General features: G+C 39.1%; 1 protein-coding gene across 1 annotated transcript in view; it reads left to right on the top strand.

The window, feature by feature from the left end:
* CCNY (cyclin Y) overlaps positions 1–24,984 on the top strand; it is a 318,292-nt gene that overhangs the window by 210,702 nt on the left and 82,606 nt on the right. Inside the window, exon 2 of the mRNA XM_007942415.2 lies at positions 2,609–2,683. Within this exon, the coding sequence (XP_007940606.1) occupies positions 2,609–2,683 (75 nt within the window). The remainder of the gene's footprint in view (positions 1–2,608; positions 2,684–24,984) is intronic.

Below are 24,984 nucleotides of genomic sequence, written 5' to 3'. Positions count from 1 at the left end.
TGTGTCTGTGTTAATTGGTTTCCCTTTTCTTTGTTGAAGAGGGTCTGTGCAATCCTTCTGCCTAGTCCGCCATCTTGCCCCGCCTCCTCAGCTTTACACTTTTTACTTGTGGTGCTCTATAAACTCCTACTACTGTATTTTAAGAATAAAAGTGGGTCTCAAAACTAGTCTTGTAGATGAGTCAGAATTGCCTGTTAGGGAATAAAGTAGATTTTACAGTAGGGACCTGTGGTCATCCTGTATTTAAACAGAGGGTCTCTTCCTTTGAGGACTGATTTCTTGGCCAGGTGTTTAGGCAGTGAAAGCATATTGTGTTTCATTTATGGGGACCATAGGTTAAAGTTTTGAAAGTTAACAGCATCCATCAGAGTTGGGACTACATATTTGTCCTTATACTTTTGATATATAGAAGTCTTCAAAAAAAAAAAAAAAATAGTGTAGCACATTTGCTTTTTAACTTCCTTATAGCAAGATCCTCTGGTAGCATAGTGGCTAAGGCACTTGACTGCTAACCAGAAGGCTGGCGGTTCAAACCCACCAGCCACTCCTCGGAAGGAAGGTTGGGCAATCCTACTTCCGTAGTGATACTGCCTCGGAAACCCAAGGAGGGGTCGCTATGAGTCAGGGCTGACTCGACGGCACATAACAACAACAACATAGCAAGATCCTAGTTAAGTACACTAGGATCTTGCTATAAGGAGGTTAAAAAGCAAAAGTCACTTGACTGCTGACCAGAAGGCTGGAGGTTCAAACTTACCAGCCACTTCTTGGAAAGAAGGTTGGGCAATCTACTTTCGTAGTGATACCGCCTCAGAAACCCAAGGAGGGGTCACTATGAGTGAGGTTCGACTCGATGGCACGTAACACGGAGGGGTCACTATGAGTCAGGTTCGACTTGATGGCACATAACAACACCAACAACAGTTAAGCAGACAACTTCATAAAGAATGATTTTTACTAGGAAATTTCTGACCTAATTTTATCTAACTAAAAACAAGTGAAATTTAAGTGTCTCTTTTGTCTGCTTTTCTCCTCCCATCCTGTTAATGCCTAAAGCTGTGAAACTGTGTACATTTACATAGTTCTCATAGAAGAGGGGCCAGATAATTGAAGTAACATTTGTTTAAGATTAAATAGGGTTTCTTAAAGCAAGTACCAAGTGAGAGGTCAAGTAGCTGTAGTCCAGGAAGCCATTGATGAATGTAGGAAAAATAGCCCAACTTCAAAGGTTTCCTGAGGACAAATCTGTGTGGATAACTGATTTGGTGTTGCTTGAAGTATGACCTTTATTGTTTTTCTTTCCTTTTATCTTTGACTTGATTAGCAACTAAAGCAAGGATAGATACCATCTGTTGTGATTGGGGTTGGTTAGGTTTCTTTGCAAATTTATTGAAATAATTGAACCCAAAGTAGTTTTTATTGTGATGATTAAGCTGATTTGAAGACTTTTCTGACTTTCTAATAATTTTGGTCTTCCTTCCCCTGACTTAATTTTTCTATTTTTAGCCATTCTTTCCCATTGGAATCTTTTTTTTTTTAAACTGGGAAAACTCATCTGTAATGGGATCTTTAAGTTGTTTGTACCGAACTGAACAAGTCTGTAACCCTGGAGATTGCTCTAAGACGAGAATTAAAATACTGAATGCCTTTGGGAACTAAAACCAGAAAAAAAACCTACTGCCATCTAGTCAATTCCGACTCATAGCAACCCCCCATTGGGTTTCTAAGGCAGTAAATCTCTATGGAAGTAGATTGCCTCATCTTCCTTCTGTAGAGCGGCTGGTGGGTGTGAACTGCCAGCCTTCTGGTTAGCAAATACCTTAGTTAAAAAGTGAAGAGAGGATGGTGAGTGTCTGAATAAAAAACTGAAGACTATATGTCCCATCTCAAGGAGCCAGCAATGCCTTGGCTTCAGCAGATTGTGACTGTTGGAGATGGAGTCCAGTGTTACCTAATGATCAAGAAACCTAATTTTTTTAAAAAAAAATTACTTATTTTAAAAATATATTTTAAATCTCTTGATTGTTATACGTTGGCACAAATTTTAAAAAAGAAAAAAATGTACGGATCAAACAAAGCATATCCACGGCCTAGATTAGGCCCACAGATGACCAATTTGGAGCCTTTGCTCTAAGGGATAAATAAGTTTTGCCTTTTCAGAAAATAACAATCTTAATTAAGCAGGGTATTTGACTGCTGACTCAGTCTAACATCTGAGATAGCCTATTTTAATCACCTTTAACAAGGAAGTACCATTTACTTATCTGTAGCACATAACACTCCTTTTAATTAGATGTTGTAAGTGTCCTAGTGTTTTGTTATTTTCCTGGGCCCAGAGCATACTTTCTCAGAAGAAAATGGAGTTTTAGGCTAACATATCTCCAGCCACGTGTCTAATTTTTAAGTATGATTTTTTTTTTTTTTTTTTTTAAATTTCTACACAGCAGTGCTCTCAACTGAATCTGGAAGAATCTATGACATGGTTTCTGTAGGGTTTCAGAATTCTTGAATGTTTAGCAGTTTAAGTTTAAAAAATCTCAGAATTAATCTTGTCACCCTCTAGGTTATCAGATGGTTACTTATATATTTTCTTTCTCTTTCTTTAAAGATTTGAACATGGAATTCAATCCTTCAGACCATCCTCGGGCCAGCACAATATTCCTCAGTAAATCTCAGACAGACGGTAGGTTACTAATTTATGCATTTCTTAAAGAAAATTTAAGAAGACTCATGTTGGTAATTGTCCTGAGTCTTGATTTTCAAGGAGAAATAGAATTACTTATAATGCCCCCAGCGTATTATTTGGTGGTGGTTCCTTGGAGTTTCTTTGTTTTGTTATAAGTTATGTTTTTAAAATCCCCTGTTTGAAGTAACTACCCTCATTTTGCCTATCAGTTGGATTATTTCTGTCTACATTTTATATATAACAGGAGTTTCTACTCTGAAAGTCAGAAACCTTCCTTTAACACTTGATACTTGGGCATACATTCTTAAAACATCAGATGTGTTAGTTTAGGCAGTATGTGAAGCCAAATGTAATCCTTAAATGAAAGTACTGTTAACTACCTCTGTTATGCTATTTGAGAGCCAGTTTGAACAAGTCCACTAGGGGAAGATAGTTTCTTTTTTGCTAAACAACTTCTTCTTCTTCTTTTTTTTTAAAATGCATTTTACTGAAATACAATTTATGTACAGTGAAATACACAAAACTAAAGCGACATGGGTCAATGCTTTTTTTTTTTTTTGCAGTGTTCCCTCTCCTCCCTTCCCCCCACTCCTGGCAACAACAAAGAAAGTTTTCCTCCTTATATAAACCTTGCCTTGACCCTCCACAACAACAAACTAATACTATATTTATTTGTCCTTCTTTGATTGACTTATGTCACTCAACATAATTGTCCTCCAAGTTCAACCATATTATGCGGTGTTTTGCAGACTCTACATTATTCTTTAGTGCTGCATAGCATTCTATTATGTGCATAATTTGGTCATCCACTCTTCTGCTGATGGGTATGTAGGTTGTTTCCATCTTTCTGCTATTGTAAATAATGCTGCGATGAACATGAGTGAATATATCTGTTCCTGTCCTGGCTCTTACCTCTCTAGGATATATACCTAGTAATGGGATTGCTGGGTCAAATGATATCTCCAATTACAGCTTTCTAAGAAATCGCCAGACTGCTTTCCACAGTGGCAGTATCACTTCACAGTCCCACCAGCACTGTCTGAGAGTCCCAATCTCTCCACATCCCCGCCAGCATTTGTTATTTTCTGTCTCATTGAACCTTGCCGTCAGTGCTGGTGTAAGACTGTATCTCGTTGTTTTGATTTGCATCTCTCTGATGGCCAATGATCGTGAGCATCTCTTTATGTATTAGCTGGCCACCTGAGGTTTTTTTTTTTTTTTTGCTAAGCTTACAATGAGCAGAGTATTCTTACAGACCCCAGGATTCTTGTGATTTATCCCTGGTGCAAGGTTGAATTTCTCCCAGGAGTTTTTCTGCCTTTTCAGCTCCAGGCTTATCTCATTGTTCCCTAGCCTTTGGTTATAAAAGAGGAGCTAAACGAACACAATACAATGAACACAAATCTTAGTTGGATTCTTGTTGAACAGTGTGTTGTTGCAGTGATCTGGATGTTACATTCCTGGACTCCTTCCTACATACCCTTTCTCTGACTCTTTTGACAAGTTGCTAAACTCTGATTTACAGAAGATCCTAAGTTGACAAGAAATAACCAAACATGTTTAAGAAATTAAGTTCGATTATGAGAACTGGAAACCCTTCAATAATGGTTAGGTAACCATTTTGGCAAGATATGATGCTGATATAATATTGGTGATCTTCAATTAAGCAGACTGCTGGCTCGATACGAAAGAATTTGGCACATTGATTAAAAACAGATATGTTCCCAAGAGTAAGAACAGATCATTGTGGGCATGAAATACTTGTGAAGTAAACTTTGAAAGTATTGGTTTGTGGTTAACTTTGTAGCTAAAAATGAACCTGAATCCATTCCCCTACATATCTAGATTGATCTGATCTCTACCTTCCCTCCCCTCAAGCATTTCTGACACCAGCCACCCATGTGGCTAGGGCAAATCTCATAGGTTAAAAGTCCATTATGCTTTCAGCAGGAGCTCTGGTAGCATCGTGCCTAAGGCACTTGACTGCTAACCAGAAGGCTGGCGGTTCAAACACACGAGCCACTCCTTGGGAGGAAGGTTGGGCAATCTACTTCTGTAGTGAAACTGCCTCGGAAATTCCATGACACCCTCACTTTCACCTACTAGATGCCCCTTCTCATTTGAGTTGATAATTCACTGGAACCAATTATAGAATTCACAGAAAGTACTATGATTATAGATACAAATCAGGGTCATCTTAAAGAAGAGACACACAGGTGAGGTCTGAGAGGATCCGCAGTGGAAACTTTCCATGTCTGAAAGAGGGAACTCACTTTCCCTTTGCTAAGTAGGAAGCTCTTAGAACCTTAGGGTTCCCAGCTTTCATTGTCCAGTTTTGTGTGATAAACTAAATCATGTCTCCTGTGTCTAGTTGATGTTGGCCTCCCAGGTGAGTCTTTTCTGATCTGGGCTGCCCTAATTTGCCAGCACAGCTCCTCAGGTGTGGCCTGGAAGTCCCAGACAAGGCATTTACTCTAAGGGTTATTTCTCGGGAACCAGGGACAGAGATCACTTTACTTTAGGTAAAGCTGACTTCTTTATTCCGTAACTGGGTACAGAAAAAAAAATTTGTTTCCCTTGGCCCAGTGAAGTGGGAAGATATTGGAACAGGTAGGATACTACAAGGGAAAGAAACTGGTATTGGGATAATGAAAAATGAAAGTCCAAAAGTTTTTTTTTTTTGTCAGTGCTTTTTTTGGGGGCAATGTTCCCTCTCCTCACCTTCCACAAAAGCAGTTTTTTGCAGACACTTAATGATAGTGTTGTGGAAAACAAGTTATAAGATGAATTCAAGGTAGAGAGATCAACATCATTTAGAAAATGTCCATGGCCAGTAATCATAACAAGATTCACATGGAATTGTATTAGAGCCTTTAAGTGGATGGCACATGCATGGTGAAAGAAAAACTGACCTAAGAGAGGAATTGCTCCAGGAATGGATTAGAGAAGTCGACTGTATCCATCAACTTTGCTCTAGATCTCATTCTCTTTCTTCTGGAACATCAGGGCATCAGTTACTCTGGCCCTTTTTGTTTTCTCTTTGAATCTTTCAGGTTAAAACAACAAAGGAAAAATAGTCTTTATCCTCTCTATTCCTCTACATAGTGAAAGCTTCTGTACCATCTTTCATTCATTTCTCAGCCCCCTTCCACCAGCACCAGTCTGTTGAGTGTACATAGTAACTCACTCGATTTACTCCTTTACTTCCTGATCTCCCCTGGTAGCACTTCACACCATTCACTACTGCATCATGCATCTTAAAACTCTTTAAACAGGCCAGTTTGCTGAAGATCAGTTAATCTACTGAACAATTGCTTTGTAGGTAATTAAAAGACATAAGATTTTATAAATTGGTAAATTTGGTTACTTGAATAAATTGATTGTTTGGTGAATTGATTTTCAGAGAATTGGCTGTTTGGTGAAATGGTTTTGACACATTGACCCTGAGAAGTTGTCTCTTTCCGTAAGCCACTTCTCAGATACCATAAAAACTTTTCCATCCTTTCTTTCCTGTTAATATGTTTCAAGTTCTTTACTTCCTCTTATCTTTTTGGTCTCCACATAATTCTTCATGGCTTCCATGCTAGCTTTATGTCTAGCTAGTTTTTTTTTCTCTGCAACGTTCTAAGTCTGTACATCCATCTGCCTGTTGGACATCTTTATGATGAAGTCCTGTTGTTCCTCTAACTCAGTATGTCCCAAACAGTACTAACCAATGCTAATGAACTTCCTGCATTTTCTCCCCACCCAGATTCCTCTGCCCTATGCTGCCAGAGCTCCATTAGGGCATTTTTTTTTTTTTTAAGAGAGCTATCCATTGCATCTCATTGCCAATGCCACCTTATTTTTAATTCTTAATTTTTCACTTGGATTACTAAAAAAAAAACCTGGACTGTTCTTCTGCCTTTGACCTCAGCCCTCTACAGTCCTAGCTTTACACTGCTGCTAGGTGAAGGACTGTAAATCAGATCTAATTTACTTGGTTCGGAGCTCTGGTGGCATAGTGCCTAAGGCATTTGACTGCTGACCAGAAGGCTGGCAGTTCAAACTCACCAGCCACTCCTTGGAAGGAAGATTAGGCAATCTACTTCATAGAGCTACCACCTTGGAAACTCAAGGAGGGGTCACTATGAGTCCAATCTACTTGACGGCAGTGAACTTTTTTTTTTTTTTTTTTAACTTGGTTGCTTTAACTTTTTTAACAACTCTCCAGTTGCCTTACAATTTAATTGCAAACACCTTAGCCAGCATAGTAGCCTGTAGGGCCCTTCATGATCTAAATTCTGTCTTCCTTTCAACCTACTTCCTTTCTTCTTTTTATACTTCTGTGTTTTAGCCATGGTGTCCCTAGGCAGCACAGACAGTTAAGTGCTTCGATGCTAACTGAAAGGCAGAAAGTTCAAGTCTACCCAGACCCACCTCAGAAGAAAGACCTGGAGATCTATTTCTAAATCATCAGCCATAGAGAACTCTGTGGAGCAGAGTTCTGCTCTGGTGTGCATGGGGTAGTTGTATGTCAGAATCAATTTCATGTTGTTGTTGTTAAGTGCCATCGAGTTGGTTCCAACTCATAGTGACCCTGTGTACCACAGAACAAAACACTACTGGGTCCTCTGCCATCCTCACAGCTGTTGCTATGCTTCAGTCCATTGTTGCAGCCATTGTGTCAGTCCATTTTGTTGAGGGTCTTTTCCTTTTATGCTGACCCACCACTTTACCAAGCGTGATTCTTTCCCCAGGGGCTGGTCCCTTCTGACAACATGACCAAAGTATAAGAGATGAAGTCTGGCCATTCTTGCTTCTGGGAGCATTCAGGCTGTACTTTCTCCAAGACAGATTTGTGTGTTGTTCTAGCAGTCCATAGTATATTCAGTGTTCTTCACCAAAACCACAGTCCAAATGCATCAGTTCTTCTACAGTCTTTCTTACTTGTTTTCTGGCTCTCACATGCATATGAGGGGATTGAAAGTACCATAACTTGGGTCAGGTGCATCTTAGTCTTCAGTGTGACATCTTTGCTCTTTAACCCTTTAAAGAGGTCGTTTGCAGCAGATTTGCCCAGTGCAATACCTTGTTTGATTTCTTGACTGCTGCTTCCATGGGCATTGATTGTGGATCCAAGTAAAATGAAAGCCTTGACAACTTCAGTCTTTTCTCCATCTATCATGATGTTGCTTATTGGTCCAGTTGTGAGGATTTTTGTTTTCTTTATATTGAGGTGTAATCCATATTGAAGGCTGTAGTCTTTGATCTTCATGAGTAAGTGTCTCAAGTCTTCTTCAGTTTCATCAAGAAAGGTTGTATCATCTGCATATTGCAGGTTTTTAATGAGTCTTCCTCCAATTATGATGCCACATTCTTCTTCATGTAGTCCAGCTTCTTAGGTTATTTGCTCAGCATACTGATTGAGTAAGGTGGGGGAAAGATACAACCTTAAAACACATACCTATCCCCTTATTCTGTTTGAACGACTGACTCTTGGTCTATGTACATGTTCTACATGAGCACAATTAAGTATTCTGGAATTCCTGTTCTTCATAATGTTATCCATAAATTGTTATGATCCACACAGTGAAATGCCTTAGCATAGTCAGTAACACACAGGTAAGTGTGTTTCTGGTATTCTTTGTTTTTAGTCAAGATCCATCTGATTTCAGCAATGATATCCCTTGTTCTGTGTCCTCTAATAAATCTGGCTTGAATTTCTGGCTTCCCTGTTGATGTACTTACTGCTAAAGCCATTTTTGAATTACCATCTGCAAAATTATACTTCTGTGTGATATTAATGATATTGTTTGATAACCTTTGCATTTTATTGGATCATCTTTTCTTGGAATGAGTACAGATATGGATCTCTTCCAGTCACTTGGCTAAGTAGCTGTCTTCCAATTTCTTGGCATAAACAAATGAACGCCTCCAGCACTGCATCTGTTGGTTGAAACATCTCATTGGTATTCCATCAATTCCTGGAGCCTTGTTTTTTACTCACTAATTCCTTCAGTGCAGCTTGGACTTCTTCCTTAAATACCATCAGTTCTTGATCATATGCTGCAACCTGAAATAGCTGAATGTCGACCATTTCTTTTTGGTACAGTGACTCCATGTATTCCTTTTATCTTCTTTCGATGCTTCCTGCATTGTTCAATATTTTGCCCATAGAATCCTTCAGTATCGCAACTTGAGGCTTGATTTTTTCTTCAGTTCTTTCAGCATGAGAAATGCTGAATGTGTTCTTCCTTTTTGATTTTCCAATTCCAGGTTTTCACATATTTCATTGTAATAATTTCTTTTGTCCTCTCGAGCTGCCCTTCGAAATCATCTGTTCAGCTTTTACATCATCATTTCTTCCATTTGATTTAGCTGGTCTCCATTCAAGAGCAAATTTCAGAGTCTCTTCTGACATTTATTTTGGTCTTTCTTTTTTTTTTTCCTTTTTTGTCTTTTAAATAATGTTTTGCTTTCTTCATGTATGATGTCCTTGATATCATCCCACAACTTGTCAGATCTTTGGTGACTGATATTCAGTGCATCAAATCTATTCTAAAGATGGCCTCTAAGTTCAGGTGGGATATAATCAAGGTCATATTTTGGCCTTCATGGACTTGTTTTAATTTTCTTCAACTTCAGCTTTAACTTGCATATGAACATTTGATGGTCTGTGCCATAGTCGGCCCTTGGCCTTGTTCTGACTGATGATATTGAGTTTCTCATCATCTTCTACAGATATGGTTTATCTGATTCCTGTGTGTTTAGTTTGATCATGTCCACATGTTTAGTCACTGTTTGTGCTGTCGAGAAAGGTATTTTCAATGAATAAGATTTTGATTGTTTAAAATTCTGTTATGTGATCTCTGGCATTGTTTCTGTCACCAAGGACATATTTACCAATTACCAATGCTGCTTCTTTGTTTCCCTCTTTCACATCCCAGTCACCCATAATTATCAGTAAATCTTCATTATATGTTTGGTCTCTTTCAGACTGTAGAAGATGGTCCAAATCTTTAGCCATACTGACTCTCTTGCAGTTTCCTAAATGTGTCACTTGACCTTGTGTTCTTTTGCATCTATCTGCATTTCCTGTTCCATCTTTCACAAAGTTATATAACTTTCAGTCTTCGAGGTTTATATCTGCTATCACTTCCTTCTTGAAAGTTTCCCTGACCCCTCTAACTGGATTACATGGGTCTTTGGTGAGCTCACACAGTACCCTATGTATGCTTTTTGTTCTGTCTGAACCAGATGGGGGTATTTAAAACTAATTTCCTGTCTCTATTGCCTACTAGCTCCTAGAGAGAAAGGAACATGTAATATCGAACCTCAGTATTCTGAGTGTCTTGCTTAGTGCCTAGCACAGAGTAAGTGCTCAACCAAAACTGAATGAAGGAAAAATGACAAACCAGGAAGCATCCTTGACTTGATTGTGATAATGCTTCACTTGTATAAAATTATCTTTCTCTTGCACAAGTCCCACACACCTGTACGAGTGCTTAAAGCCAGTTCAGAACTGTAGGTCCTGTTTACTTCCTCCTATTTTTTTTTTTTTTTAATTGGAAGAAATGTTGTAATTTGGTATTGTAAACCACACAGCCCCTTTTAGATTACTTTCTTTTGAATCTCATCATTCTCTCCTTTCCTTCAGATTTACATACTCCTTCAGTAGTTTAAAATAGGTTTTGGGGTATGAAACCATTGTTGGGGTGATGGTTGGTGGTTTGAACCTACCAGTTGTTCCACGGGAGAAAGATAAAGCATTATGCGTCCATAAAGATTTACAGCCTTGGAAACCCTATGGTGCAGTTCTACTCTGTCCAAGAGGGTTGCTATAAGTTGAAATTGACTTGATGGCAGTGAGTTTGTTTTTCTGGTTTAAGTGGAGGCCAATAGTTGTATCTTAGATGGCCACTCACAAGCATTTAAGACCCTAGGCACTCCTCACCAAACTAGGACGTAGAACATTGTATTTGTGAACTATGTTTTGCCAGTTGACCAAGTTGTCCCCTGAGACTATGGTCTAAGCTTTTCAACCCAATAAACTAATCCTGCAAGTCATTGGGGTATGTCCAGGAAGTCTTTGTAACTGTGCCCTCTATGTGATTTGTTACACATGTGGATATATACATAGCATACAAAAAACGTGTGTGTGTGTATATATATATAGTGTGTGTGTGTGTAATATATATCCATAGATATGCATACCTGTGCATATATTTATATATGATTTCCTGTATACATTAATGCATCCATATCTACTTACATAACCACACACATATTTTTTTAGTTGTTTTTACTATTTTTTGCACAATTGAATATGTTACAGCATTTATTGAAATTGTCCCTTTTTTCATGTACTTCTTAATGTCTTTATTTACCTTGGTCATGTTGTGCTGACTTCACTGTATTTGGGATTGCCTTTCCCATCACCAGAAGTAACAGTTGTTTACTATCTAGAAAGTGATCCCCCGTTCTCATCTCTTGTAGCTATTAAAGAACTTTGGTTTCTCTGTGTATATCTATTCTTGACTTTTTATAGTAGTGGTACCATATAATATTTGTTCTTTTGTGATTGACTTGTTTCACTCAGTATAATGTTCTCCAGATTCATCCATGTTAAAAGATGTTTCATGGGCTCTTTATTATTCTCTATGATTGCATAATATTCTACTGTATGTATGTACCACAATTTGTTTATCCATTTATCCATTGATGGTCACTTAGGTAGTTTCTGTATTTTTGCTATTGTGAATAATGTTGCAGTGAGCATATGTCTGTATATGTATATTCATGTCACTGTTCTTCTATCTTTAGAATATGTATCTATACTCATTTTAGTTTACTATTTTTCAAAAATATGACAGCCTACTCTTGTTAGGTAAAAACAGCTATGCTACACTTTTTTTAAAAAAAAAATTAGTATGGCTTTTAAAGGTTCTTGCCTTGAAAACATTTTTGGACTAAAATAAAACCCTGTTTTTGTGGAAAGAATCTGTGTGTTTCTCAAGAGTCCCTTGAAATAATTAAAGGAATAAAAACTACTTGTCCCTTCAGTGGCTTGAAGCCAAAGTAGGCATTAAAATTCAGAATAAAAATATGAGCTATGGGTTTTTTTTTTTTTTTTTTTTGCATGCTCTTTCACAAGCAACTGAAAGGGAAAAATGTTTCGTGGCTTTCCTCTGTTTGGGGTTATGTTTTTGTTCCTAGGTAATCTTGAACTTCTCCATCATGGGAGAGTTGACCTCTTTGTCTATCTTTGATCTGGCATTTAGAAGCTGGCTGACCCTTGAGCCATGCTGCTGATCTCTGCCATCAGAGCAGTCCATGACCCTTCCTGTCATCACTTTGCCCATATTTTCCCAATTCTTTTCATCACCTTCATGCCTCTTTTTTTGCAATACCCTTTCTCCACCTTCCCGTCAGTCATTCTGTGTCTCCCTCAGGGTTCTTCAGGTTGCATAGCCAATACTTTTCCACTTAGATACTGAAGATTCATTTTAGCCTGAAGCTCTAGACCAGTGATTTTCGTACTTTGGTTTTTTTTAAAAAACTTGTTTTGCTTATATACCATGAAAACAATTTTGAGAAACTATGTATTCCCCAAAGCATTTTCCTGCTGACCTTAAACATATTTCATTCTATCAATCATAGAATGCAGTTTCTGATGGTAAGCACTGATATTTTAAAATAGAACTGTCACTCTTTTTGAAAATGTCTTCAATGAAATTTTAATACCATAGTGATTTGATACCCACCATCAATCATGTAAAAATGTGTGAGCATGCTGTCTTTAACAGTTGGAAATTTCATATCATTTCTTCTAATTCTTGAACTTGTGTTTCCATGCCATTTCCTCCACAGAATTTTATCATAACGTAATGTATTTTAATTTTCAAGTCATTTTATCACACAACCATATTTCTCTTCCATAATAATGTGAATCTAAACTTAAGTTTCATTTTGTGTAGTTATAAGGCTTTAAAAGTTAAAAATAAATTCTTGACTGAGGTATTGTTGTAATTATCATTAGTTCTCCATTGGTCAAAATAACATAAACATTAAATTTTTAATGAATAATTACCAAACAGAAAAGTGAAATAAATTTTAGAGAAACATTTCTTACTGAGATGCTTCTATGAATCAATATTACTCATTACTGGAATGAGGCATGATTTAGCATCACATCTACTCCTTTGTTTTTGTAGATATAAATGCTGAGAAACTTTGTTCATGTACATACGATGGGAATAAAAAGGATTTTGTTATAGACTAACAGGAGGAAAAGTTATGATAACTTCTTAGGTACAAGCAACCACCCTGATGGAGCAAGTTGTTGGACCTATGGGCTCGGGACCATACTGCACAAAAAAACATTGTTCTGCATTCTGCTTTGGTGAGTGGCAACTGGGGTCTTAAAAGCTTGCAAGTGACCATCTAGATGCAACAGTTGGTTACTTCTCATCCAAAGCAAAGAAGGATGAAGAAAGCTGGAAACAATCCACGGGATTAGTGGACCGTGTGAACCTTTATGACCACGAGACCAGAAGAACTAGATGGTGCCTCACTACCACTGTCAACCACTCAGACAGAGATTAGTGTAGGAGATCCTGGGTAGAGTGGGAAAACAATGTTAAATGAAACTCATCATAAAAAAGACCAGCTTTACTGATCTGATAGAGCTTGGTGAGTCCCCCGAAATTATGGCCCCTAACATAGTGGCTAAGACACTTGCCTGCTAACCAGACGGCTGACGGTTCAAACCCACCAGCCACTCCTCAGAAGGAAGGTTGGGCAATCCTACTTCCGTAGTGATACTGCCTCGGAAACCCAAGGAGGGGTCGCTATGAGTCGGGGCCGACTCGATGGCATATAACAACAACAACAACAATCACCCTTCAGGCCTGGAATTGAACTCATTCCCATGGCTTCCAGGCAAATAATAGACAGGCATATAGGGTGAACATTTACAGCGGGTAGATACACTCCTTAGAATGATCAACCATGGGAGAACAGAAAGGTAGTATTTGCACAAGGAGATAGCTAAGGGGGCATGAATGCATAGGAAAGAAGGGTGCAGGGAAGAGGTAACTACAGAGAGGAGTTGGGAAGAGAGCTGTTGCCTTGTGGGGATTTCATTTAATGCCATGAAACAAAATGTGTATGAACTACTATATGGAAAATGAATGTGCTCTGTAAACTTTTGCCCAAATCACAATAAAAATTTAAAAAAAGAAAAGAATTTTGGTATAGCAATGTTGCTCAATTCGTTCCACTCCTTCTGAGTTATATGTGAAAATATCTCTAACTGATTTGTCATCCAGTATTTCTAATAATCAGCTATAATTTTATTCCCCTTCAGTTTTTCTGAAAGTTAAGAAATTAGACTCCATTTGATTTTTTAAGAGTTTCTGTCACAGTCGTACGTGAGGCTCACTTTCTTAGTTTTTTGGAAAGTACACTAAAAAAATTTAACGAAATGTAACAGATGATCTTTGTTTTTTTTGGCGGTAGTGTACACAACTAAACATATATACATTCACAATTTCTACATGAACATTTCAGTACCATTAGTTACATTATATTATGCCACCATTTTCACTCTCTATCCATATTGTATCATCACTGTTAATTTAGGCTTTCTGCCCCTTAAAGTTCTTATCTATGCTTTGGACTAATTGTTGTCAGATTAAACTCATATAGATAATTTTTATGAGTGTTGTGCTCAAGAGAAACATTTTTTATTAATTGAGCTAAACACTTAGTTTAGAAATGGCTTCATGTGATAGTTTCAGTTTACATTTTAAAGATTATTTCTGAGTATTAGTTTTGGGGGTTCCCTTAGTCTCAATAGATCCAGTAAATCTGGTTTCCATGTGAGTTTGAACTGCTGTTCCACACTTCCTCCTTTTAATCAAGATCCATCTGTTGGGTCTGTGATGAAAATGTTCAGTAATGGTAACCAGGCACCATCCATTTCTTCTGGTCTCATAGTAATTGAGGTAGTAGTTTATGGAGGCTAATAAACCTGCAGTCTATTTTCTTCTCCAATTCCTGGGTCTCCTCCTTCTTCTGCTGTTCCAGGCAAGTAGAGAACAATTGTTACATCTTAGGTGGCCACTTGCAGACTTTTAAAACTCCACGTGCTACTCACTGAACTAGGAGATAGAACAGAAACTCTAAAAACGTTAGGCCAGTAGGTTGGATAGACCCGCGAAGCCATGGGTCTATCTCCAAATCAAGAAAACTAATTCCATGAAGTGTTTAGTTGCACCTAATAGTATCAAGGAGTGCAGCCTTTTTTATTTTGGACTGCTGTTATAGTTATAAAATTATAACTTTGCCATTTTTCTCCTAGTGTATAGATTAATGGTTACAACTACATTAGTCTGCTTGTATAACCATTGCTCTTGGTCAATGCCAGTTTTCCCATCAGTTCAGACAAAAATTCACTACTTCTCACTGAGTGATTTTCTACTCCTTCCCCCTCCTCCCACTCCTGGTAACACCTAGTAATGACCATTAGTCTTTATATTACATACCTATACTTGTCAAACAAATGTCTTAATTATATCTGCTGCTCTTTTCATTTAATGGCAACTGATTCACTCTAATACACTCAGAAGCCTTGGGAAAATGAATCTATTACGAATTTCAGAACACCTTCTGCAGCGCAGCTTCTTTGCTTCCATTGCACTTGGTATACCCCTCTGCTGTAGCTGGGAGCTTTATTGTACTGCTCCTTACGTAAATTTCTCATGTGGCTATCTCTATGCCACACACAGTGATTAGCCTGTAGCAGAAACTCAGATGTATGTTGAGTGAAAGAATCCTCACCTGCCCTTTTTTCTCTGCGCTAGTATTTTTGTCTTCTCTTGTGGAATTTATTTTTTTGTCAAAGCATTGAGCTGCATGTGCATCCTTCATATGACCTTGGTGGCAAAGCCAGACATCATTTTCAAACCAGTCATATCAGCCTTAGTTTCTGTCAGAAAAAATCTGATTTCACTTATTTCATCTCAAGTAGCATGTCAACCTGCATGCTCAGGACCACTGTAACTCTTCTGAATCATAATCAGGGCCAAATAGGTAGGAGCCTTCCTGCGAACATGCTACCTGGTGCTATACCTTCATGCTCCTTCCTGTGTTCCCTTTGCTCTGCTCCCACAGGCCTCTCCCTAAAAACCTCTGTCTTTGAGGGAATCCAGCACATGAAGATGCGTGGTCTTTTTTTTTTTCCAAATTGTGGTTTGGGTGAAAATTTACAGAGCAAATTCACTTTCCATACACAGTTCACATACACTTTGTCTCATGACATTGACCACAATTCACCACAATGCAACAGCTCCCCCCACCACTTCCTCCCGACAATCACCTCTTCCCTGTGTCCATCCCTCCATGCACCCCTGCCCCCAAGCTGTCTCCCTGTAAGAGGTGTGGTCTTAAGTGGCAACCATTATCATTGTGATGATTCATCGTCATGAATTCTTAGTATTTCTATGAATCCCGAGCCAGAAGCCCTGGTGTCGCCCTTCATACAAATGCCCATAGGCCAGGAAAAGACTCCAATCCCAACTGTGGGTTTATGGAACCATGTGTTCTGCCCCCAGAACAATGTGTCCTTGTCTGTTTGTTTGGTGTCCCCCAAGATCTTTTCATCCCAGGTTAGGGCACATAGGAAGATGGACGTGGACACCCTGGCATTTGTAAAGCAGGAAGGAGGCGGTGGGGAAGGAATACCTGCATGACACCTCAGCCCTTGTAAAGACATCTGAACACCTGGCTTGAAGACAGCTGCTCTAGTCTTATCCTGAATTACCCTGCCACAAAGTCATTTCAAGGAAAGGACTTTAAAAACCAGAATCACCTTATCTTACTTTTTCTTTTGTCTACAGAAGTGGATGCTCAGAAATGCCAGGAGTTGAAAATAATAAGAGAGGCCAGTTAGTAAGTGTCTGGGGGCCTGTGATTACCTCCAGCCTCCTGGCCAGCTCCAACTTCCAAGGTATTATCCTCCAGCCTCCAGAGTGGGTCTGTTCCTTAGGCCCTTGTCTGCCAGAAGTTAGCATAATGTCACTTAATCTCCTGCATCAAACTCAACTCATTGCCATCGACCCTTGGGTCAAGATGCTTCCTCAGGTCCCATTGGTGCTGAGATCTGTGATACCCCTTGAGCCATCCTACCATGGGGAAGCCCAGGAAAGGAGAAGCACTCCTTATCCTGGCATTATATGCTTCTACCCACCTACTCTCTTCTGATCTATTACTGCAGTCCTTTTACTAGCCCTCCAGCCTTAATCTTTGTCCATTCTCATATTTCCCCTACACTGTTGCCAGAAAGAGCTTTCTGAAATGTGGGTCCATTCATGCCCCCCACCCTGATCACATCATGATTCTTCACTGGTTCCTTCTCATCTACAGGAGAAAATAAACTCATCATTGTACAGGAAGCCTTTTATCTTTTGGCCTTTATAAACTCCTGCTGCAGATTCCTACTGCCTAAAAGAAAACAATTGTGCTCATGTGTAATCAATACATGCGTAAAGAGGCAGTCAATCAAACAGAACAGGAGAGTTTTGCCTGGTTCAGAATTGGGTAAGGTATGTAACAGGATTGTATCCTTCCACCTTACTTATTCTATGTGTATGCTGAGCAAATAATTTGAGAAGCTGGACTGTATGAAGAAGAAGGCAGTGTTAGGATTAGAGGAAGACTGATTAACAATCTTCAGTATATGGATGACACAACCTCATTTGCTAGAAATTAATACATTTGGAAGCAATTAATGAAAAAGGGCAAAGACTACAGCTTTCAGTGTGGATTACACCTGAATGTAAAGAAAATGAAAATCCTCATAACTGAACCAATACACAGCATCATGATAAATGGAGAAAAGATTGAAATTTTCAAGGATTTCATTCTACTTGGATCAACAATCAGTGCCCATGGAAGTGCAGTCAGGAAATCAAATGACACAGTGCACTAGGCAAATCTGCAAAACACCTATGTAAAGTTTGAACAACACAGATGTCATTTTGAGGACTAAGATGCACTTTATGTAAGCCATGGTCTTTTCAGTCACCTGATATACATGAGAAAAGCTAGACAATGAGAAAGGAAGGCCAAAGAATTGATGGGTTCTAGTTTCAGTGTTAGCGAAGAATACTGAGTAGACTGCCAGAAGAAAGAACAAGTTAGTCTAAGAAGAAATACAACCAGAAATCTCCTTAGAAGGGAGGAGGGCAAAACTTTATCTTTGTTACTTTTGACACATCATCAGAAAGGATCAATTTCTAGAAAAGGACATCATGTTTTGTAAAGTAGGTCAGTGAAAACAAGGGGAACTCTCCATGAGACGGATTGACATAATGACTACAACAGTGGAGTCAATCATACTAAACAAAAATTGTGAAGATGGCAGAGGACCAGGCAACATTTTGTTCTCCCGTACAAAAGGTTGCCATGAGTCAGAGCTGACTTGATGGCAGCTAACAACAGCGACAACAAAGAGACATCTCCTTCTGGAAATTGTAAAGGCCCTTGGGTTCGTCATGTCTAAGTGAGAAGTCATTATCTTTCCTCTCCAGCCTGCTGCTTTTTTCTGTCACCTATTTTGTAAGGATAAAGCCACTGTCAATCTGAGTCCTAAGCCAGCAACCCAGAAGTCCTGTGATCAGTATCTAAGTCCCTTCTATCACCTTAATATCTCACATCTTCCCTCTTCCTTTGCCACCTCCCACCAGTACCTGAGTCATAGCTCATCTGCCTTCTCCTGGTCTATTGCAATAGTGCCTTCAGTAGCCTTCCTGCCTCTGTCTTGTCCTCGTTCACATTTCCTTCACATTGCTGCTAAAGTGAGCTTTCCAAAATGCAGATCGAATCATGCCCACCTGGCTCAAATCATAATACTTTACAAGTTCCTTCTCACCCACAGGAGAAAGTGAACTCATCATGGCCCAGGAGACTTTTCATCTTTTGGCCCTTGCCTGCCTTTCCTGCCACTCCTCTTCCTCCATTTCCCTGTGCACTCTCACAGTTCCAAGCACCTAGCAGTACTGCAACCCAGACACTCTGCACTTTGGCATGCCTCTGCTTACACAGTGTTCTCTGTCCAGAATGCCCTTCCCTTCTGCCCTTGTCTGTTGCAGACTCCTGCCTGGGCCAGCCCAAACCCTGCCTCTTATGTAATGCTTCCCCAACCTCCCCACATTTCATCCATTCTCATAGATATACTTTTCCCAGACATAATCATCTCTGAAATCTGGACAGTCAGTGGCTTGTCAAAATTTAAGTAGCAGCATTTTTGCCCCTTTCCTGGTGGCACAGAGCATAATGGTGTAGCTTAAAATTAGTGACCTTAATTCAGTGCTATTTGTATATTTCTCTACTGTGGAGATGATTATTTATAGTTTCCAGATGAAAAATTAGGGTGCCTGTTTATTCACTAAATTGCATATTGCTTGAGGAGAGGGATGGTTTCTTTTGCATCTTTGCTTTCTCTCTGCCAAGCACAATGGCTAGTATATGGAAGAAGCTTTTAAAAATGGGTGGGAGGGAGAAAGAATAAATGAATGAAAGCAAGCAGGGAGTTGAATACATCCTGGGCAGACATGTCATGCCAATGTGATGGTCCCCCTGACTTGGCAGCTTTCTATTTTATGCTGCTTTCTCTCTCACCTTCCCAAACTTCATTTAAAAAGATTAGGAGGAATGACTTTTTTTAAGCTCAGGCAGTGTATTTGGACTCCTCCCTCTCAGGTCTGAACTTAACGTGTTTGTCCTATTCCCAGACTGGCCCTCACCCTCTGCAGTCGTCTCTCAAGGAGTACTAGGTAGAGTGGGTAGAGTCTCCTAGACATACCAAGCTCTGTAAGTTAAATGGATGAGGGAAGGCTCTTTAGGCTCTGTGCCTTGCTTTTCATAGAATTAATCACCCTGCTGTAGTGCCAATCACTTGGGCCTTTCAGTGTGGAGGAAGCTGCTTGCACAGTCCAAATTCATATAACATCAGTTAGACCCACAAGGTCAAGTTTTGCTCAGTATGTCTTTTACTGTATCGTCTCTCCAGGCCCATGTTTTTCTCAGAACTAGTGGTCAGAAAACTGCTTAGTGAGCACAGACCTAGAACAAAGGGTCAATAACTCATCCACACTGGGGTAGAGCTGATGCTTTCTCCACCACAGATGGTATTTTACTAATTAACAGCTGTCCTGTTAGTTGGTAGTGATAAGCTCTTTTTTAAAACTTGGATCTTCCATCACCCTTGGGTTAGCTTAAGCCATTCCCTTTCAGTACTTTATTATGTCAAGAAGACTGAGCAATCTACTTCCATATAGATAGCACCTTGGAAACCCCAGGAGGGGTTGCTGTGAGTAGAATTTGACTTGAGGGCAGTGAGTTTGGTTTTCTTTTTTTGTTTGTTTGTTTATAGCCTACCTTCCCTTGTTCATGTTTTTCATTGGCTGCCCCTGTGACATGTTAGGAGGCAGCTGAATTTCATTGATAATATAACTCCATCACCATGTATGAACAGTTATTGTGTGCTATGGAGTTGATTCTGACTCATAGTGACCCTATAAAAGAGAGTAAAACTGACTTACAGGGTTTCTAAGGCTGTGGTCTTTAATTCAACAATAGGAATGGCAATTATACACATGGGCCTCACCAGATGGAATACACAGGAATCAAATTGACTACATCTGTGGACAGAGGTGATGGAGAAGCTCCATATCATCACTCAGAACAAGGCCAGGGGCCGACTGCAGAACTGACCATCAGTTGCTCATATGGAAGTTCAAGTTGAAGCTGAAGAAAATGAAAAGAAGTCCATGAGACCCAAACTGTGACCTTGTGTATATGTCACCTGAATTTAGAGACCATCTGAAGAATATCCTTGATGCATCAAACACTAGTGATCAAAGAACAGATGAGTTGTGGGAGGACATCATACATGAAAAAATCAAAAGGTCATTAAAAAGACAGAAAAGAAAGAAAAGGTAAAAATGGACATTAGAAGAAGCTCTGAAACTTGTTCTTGAATGTAGCTAAAGCAAATGGAAGAAATGATGAAGTAAAAGATGCAAACAGAAGATTTCAAAGGGCAGCTCAAGAAGACAGAATAAAGTGTTGTAATGAATTCTGCAAAGATCTGGAGTTAGAAAACCAGAAAGGAGGATCATGCTTTCTTAAGCTGAAAGAACTGAAGAAGAAAATCCAGGCCTTGAGTTGAAGTACTAAAAGATTCTATAGGCAAAATATTGAATGATGCAGGAAGAATCAAAAGAAAATGGAAGGAATACACTTACCATACCAAAAAGAATTGATGTGCCACCATTTCAGGAGGTAGCATAAGATTTCTTCATTACCAATGGCAATGAAGAAAGAAGTTGAAGCTGCACTAAAGATGTTGGTGAAAAACAGACCTTCAGGAATTGACAAAATACCAGTTGAAATGTTTCAGCAAACAGATGCAACGCTAGAAGTCACTTCTCTATGCCAAGCCATTTGGAAGATAGCTACTTAGCCACCTGACTAGAAGAAATCCATATATATATCCATTACAAACAAAGATGATCGAACAGAATGTGGAAATTATCTAACAATATCATTAATATCACACACAAGTAAAGTTTTACTGAAGATAATTAAAAAATGGTTGGAGTAGTATATCAACAGAGAAGTACCAGAAATTCAAACTGGATTTAAAAGAGGACATAAAACAAGGGATATCACTGATAATGTCAGAAAGCTGAAAGCAGAAATATGAGAAAGATGTTTACTTATGTTTTATTGATTATGTAGAGGCATTTGACTCATAAGAAATTATGGATAACATTGTGAAGAATGGGAATTCTAGAATCCTTAATTGTGTTCATGCAGACCCTGTACATAGACTAAGTGGCAGCTCTTTGAACAGAACGAGGGAATACTGCATGGTTTAAAATCAGGAAAGGTGTGCATCAGGGTTCTGTACTTCTTCCATTTTTATTTAATCTATATGCTGAGCAAATAATCTGAGAAATTGGACTAGATAAAGAACATGGCATCACAATTGGAGGAAGACGTACTGATCACCTGCAATATACAAATGACACAGCCTTGCTTGCTGCAAGTGAAGAGGACTTGAAGCACTTACTGATGAAGGCCAGAGACTACAGTATGGATTATACCTCAAAATAAAGGAAATAAAAATCCTCACAACTGGGTTAGTAAGCAACATCATGGTAAATGGAGGAAAGATTGAAGTTGTCCAAGGAATTCATTTTACTTAGATCCACAATCAATGCCCATGGAAGCAGCAGTCAAGAAATCAAATGATATAGTGCATTGGGCATATCTGCTGCAAAAGACCTCTTTAATGTGTTCAAAAGCCAAGATGTCACTTTGAAGACTAAGGTACACCTGACCCAAGCCATTGTATTTTTAATCACCTCATATGTATGGGAAATCTGGACAATGAATAAAGAAGAGAAGAATTGATGCCTTTGAATTACGGTGTTGACGAAGAATATTGAATATACCATGGATTGCCAGAAGGAACAAACCTGTCTTGGAAGAAGTACAGCCAGAATGCTGCTTAGAAGCAAAGATTGCAAGACTTCATCTCACATACTTTGGACATGTTATCAGGAGGGACTAGTCTCTGGATAAGGAGGACATCATGTTTGACAAAGTATAGCGTCAGCCAAAAAGAAGGGAATTCTCAAGGAAATGGATTGACAGTTTTCTGCAACAGTGGGCTCAAACTTAGCAATAATTGTACAGACGGTAAAGAACCAGGCAGTGTATCAATCTGTTGTATATAGGGTCACTATGAATTGTAACCAATTTGGCAGCACCTAACTGCAACAGCAACGACAATCTTTACAAGAACAGATGTTGTGTTGTTGTTAGGTGCCATCGAGTCATCTCCAACTCATAGCGACCCTATTCACAACAGAACAAAACACAGCTTGGTCTTGTGCCAGCCTGGTCCTTGCTATATCTAAACCCATTGTTGTAGCCACTGTGTCAGTCTCTCTCATTGAGGGCATTCCCCTTTTTCGCTGACCCTCCACTTTACCAAACGTGGTATCCTTCTGCAGGAAATGGTTCCTTCTGACACCATGACCAAAGTAGGTGAGGCAAAGTCTGGCCATTCTCACTTCCAAGGAGTATTCCGGCTGCACTTCCTTCAGGACAGATTTGTTAGTCTTTTTAGCAGACCATGGTACTCTTAGCATTCTTCTCCAACACCACAACTCAAAAGCATCAACTCTTTTTTGGTCTTCCTTATTCATTGTCCAGCTCTCACATGCATAAGAGGCGATTGAAAATACTGCACCTTAGTCTTCAAGGAGACATCTTTGTTCTTCATCACTTAAAAGAGGTCTTTTGCAGCAGATTTGCCCAATGCAGTATGTCATCTGATGTCTTGACTGCTTTATCCACTGATGTTGACTGTAAAACCAAAGTAATACGAAACCCTTGGCAACTTTAGTCTTTTCTGCATTTATTGTGAAGCTGTTTCTTGGACCAATTGTGAGGATTTTTGTTTTCTTTATTTTGAGGTATAATCCATACAGCAGACTGTAGTCTTTAATCTTTAGGTGTAAATACAAATCATCCTCACTTTCAGCAAACAAAGTTGAGTCATCTGCATATCACAAGTTGTTAATGAGTCTTCTTCTAATCCCGATGCCACATTCTTCTTCATATACGCTAGATTCTCAGATTATTTGCTCAGCATACAAGTTGAATAAGTATGGTGAAAGTATACAACCTTGATGCACTCCCTTCTTGATTTTGAACCATGCAGTATCCCCTTGTTGTGTTCAAATGACAGCCTCTTGATCTGTGTATGGGTTCCTCATGAGTACAATCAAGTGTTGCAGAATTCCCATTCTTCTCAGTGTTATCCATAATTTGTTATGATCCACACAATCAAATGCTTTTGCAGAGTCAATAAAACATAATTAAACAATCTTTCTCGTATTCTTTGCTTTCAGCTAAGATCCATCTCACATCAGCGATAGTATCTCTCGTTCCTTGTCCTCTTCTGAATCCAGCTTGCATTTCTGGAAGCTCTCTGTCAATATACTGCTGCAACCATTTTTGAATTATCTTCAGCAAGATTTTACTTGCATGTGATATTAATGATGTTCTTCAATAATTTCTACATTCTGTGGGATCACCTTTCTTTGGAATGGGTACAACTATGGCCAGGTAGCTGTCTTCCAAATCCCTTGGCATAGCTGAGTGAGTGCCTCCAGTGGGCACTCACTGTTGAAACATCTCAGTGGGTTTTCAGTCAATTCCTGCAGCCGTGTTTTTCACCATTTCCTTCAGTGCAGCTTTGACTTCTTCCTGCAATACCATTGGTTCTTGATCACATGCCGCCTCCTAAAATGGATGAACATTGACCAATTCTTTTTGGTACAGTGACTCTGTGTACTTCATCTTCTTTTGATGTTTCCTTATCATTCAATATTTTGCCCATAGAATCTTTCAGTATTGCAACTCGAGGCTTAATTTTTTTCCCCCAGTTCTTTCAGCTTGAGAAATGCTGTGCATGTTCTTCCCTTTTGGTTTTCTAACTCCAGCTCTTTGCACATTTCATAATAGTAATTGGCTTTGTTTTCTCGAGCTGCTCTTTGAAATCTTCTGTTCGGCTCTTTTATTTTGTCATTTCTTCCATTTGCTTTAGCTATTCTCCGTTCAAGGGCAAGTTTCAGAGTTTCTTCTGACATCCATTTTGGTCTGTTCTTCGTTTCTCATCTTTTTAATGACTTCTTGCTTTCCTTATGGATGATGTTCTTGATGTCATCCCACAATTCTGGTTTTCAATCATTGGTGTTCAGTGCATCAACTCTGTTCTTTAAATGGTCTTTAAATTCAGGAGGGATGTTATCAAGGTCATATTTTGGCTCTCGTGGACTTGTTTTAATTGTCTTCAACTTCAACTTTAATGTGCATATGAGCTTTTGGTGGTCTGTTACACAATCAGCTCCTGGCCTTGTTTTGGCCAAAGATACTGAACTTCTCCATTGCCTCTTGCCCCAGATGTAGCCAGTCTGATTCCTATGTGTGCCATCTGGTGAAGTCCACATATATAGTCATTGCTTATGTTGTTGAAAAAAGGTATTTGCAATGAATAAGTCGTTGGTCTTGCAAAATTCTATAATACGATCTCCAGCATTATTTCTATTACCAAGTCTGTATTTTCCAACCACCAGTAACTCTTCTTTGTTTCCAATTTTTGCATTCCAGTCACCAGTGATAATCAACACATCTTGATTGCATTTTTGGTCAATTTCAGACTGCAGAAGTTG

Source organism: Orycteropus afer, unplaced genomic scaffold (assembly GCF_000298275.1).
Source record: "Orycteropus afer afer isolate SDZICR_OR568_19922 unplaced genomic scaffold, OryAfe1.0 scaffold00090, whole genome shotgun sequence".
Classification (NCBI taxonomy): Eukaryota; Metazoa; Chordata; class Mammalia; order Tubulidentata; family Orycteropodidae; genus Orycteropus; species Orycteropus afer.
The sequence above is the reverse complement of the archived record's forward strand: the minus strand, read 5'-3'. Positions and strand labels throughout refer to the sequence as shown.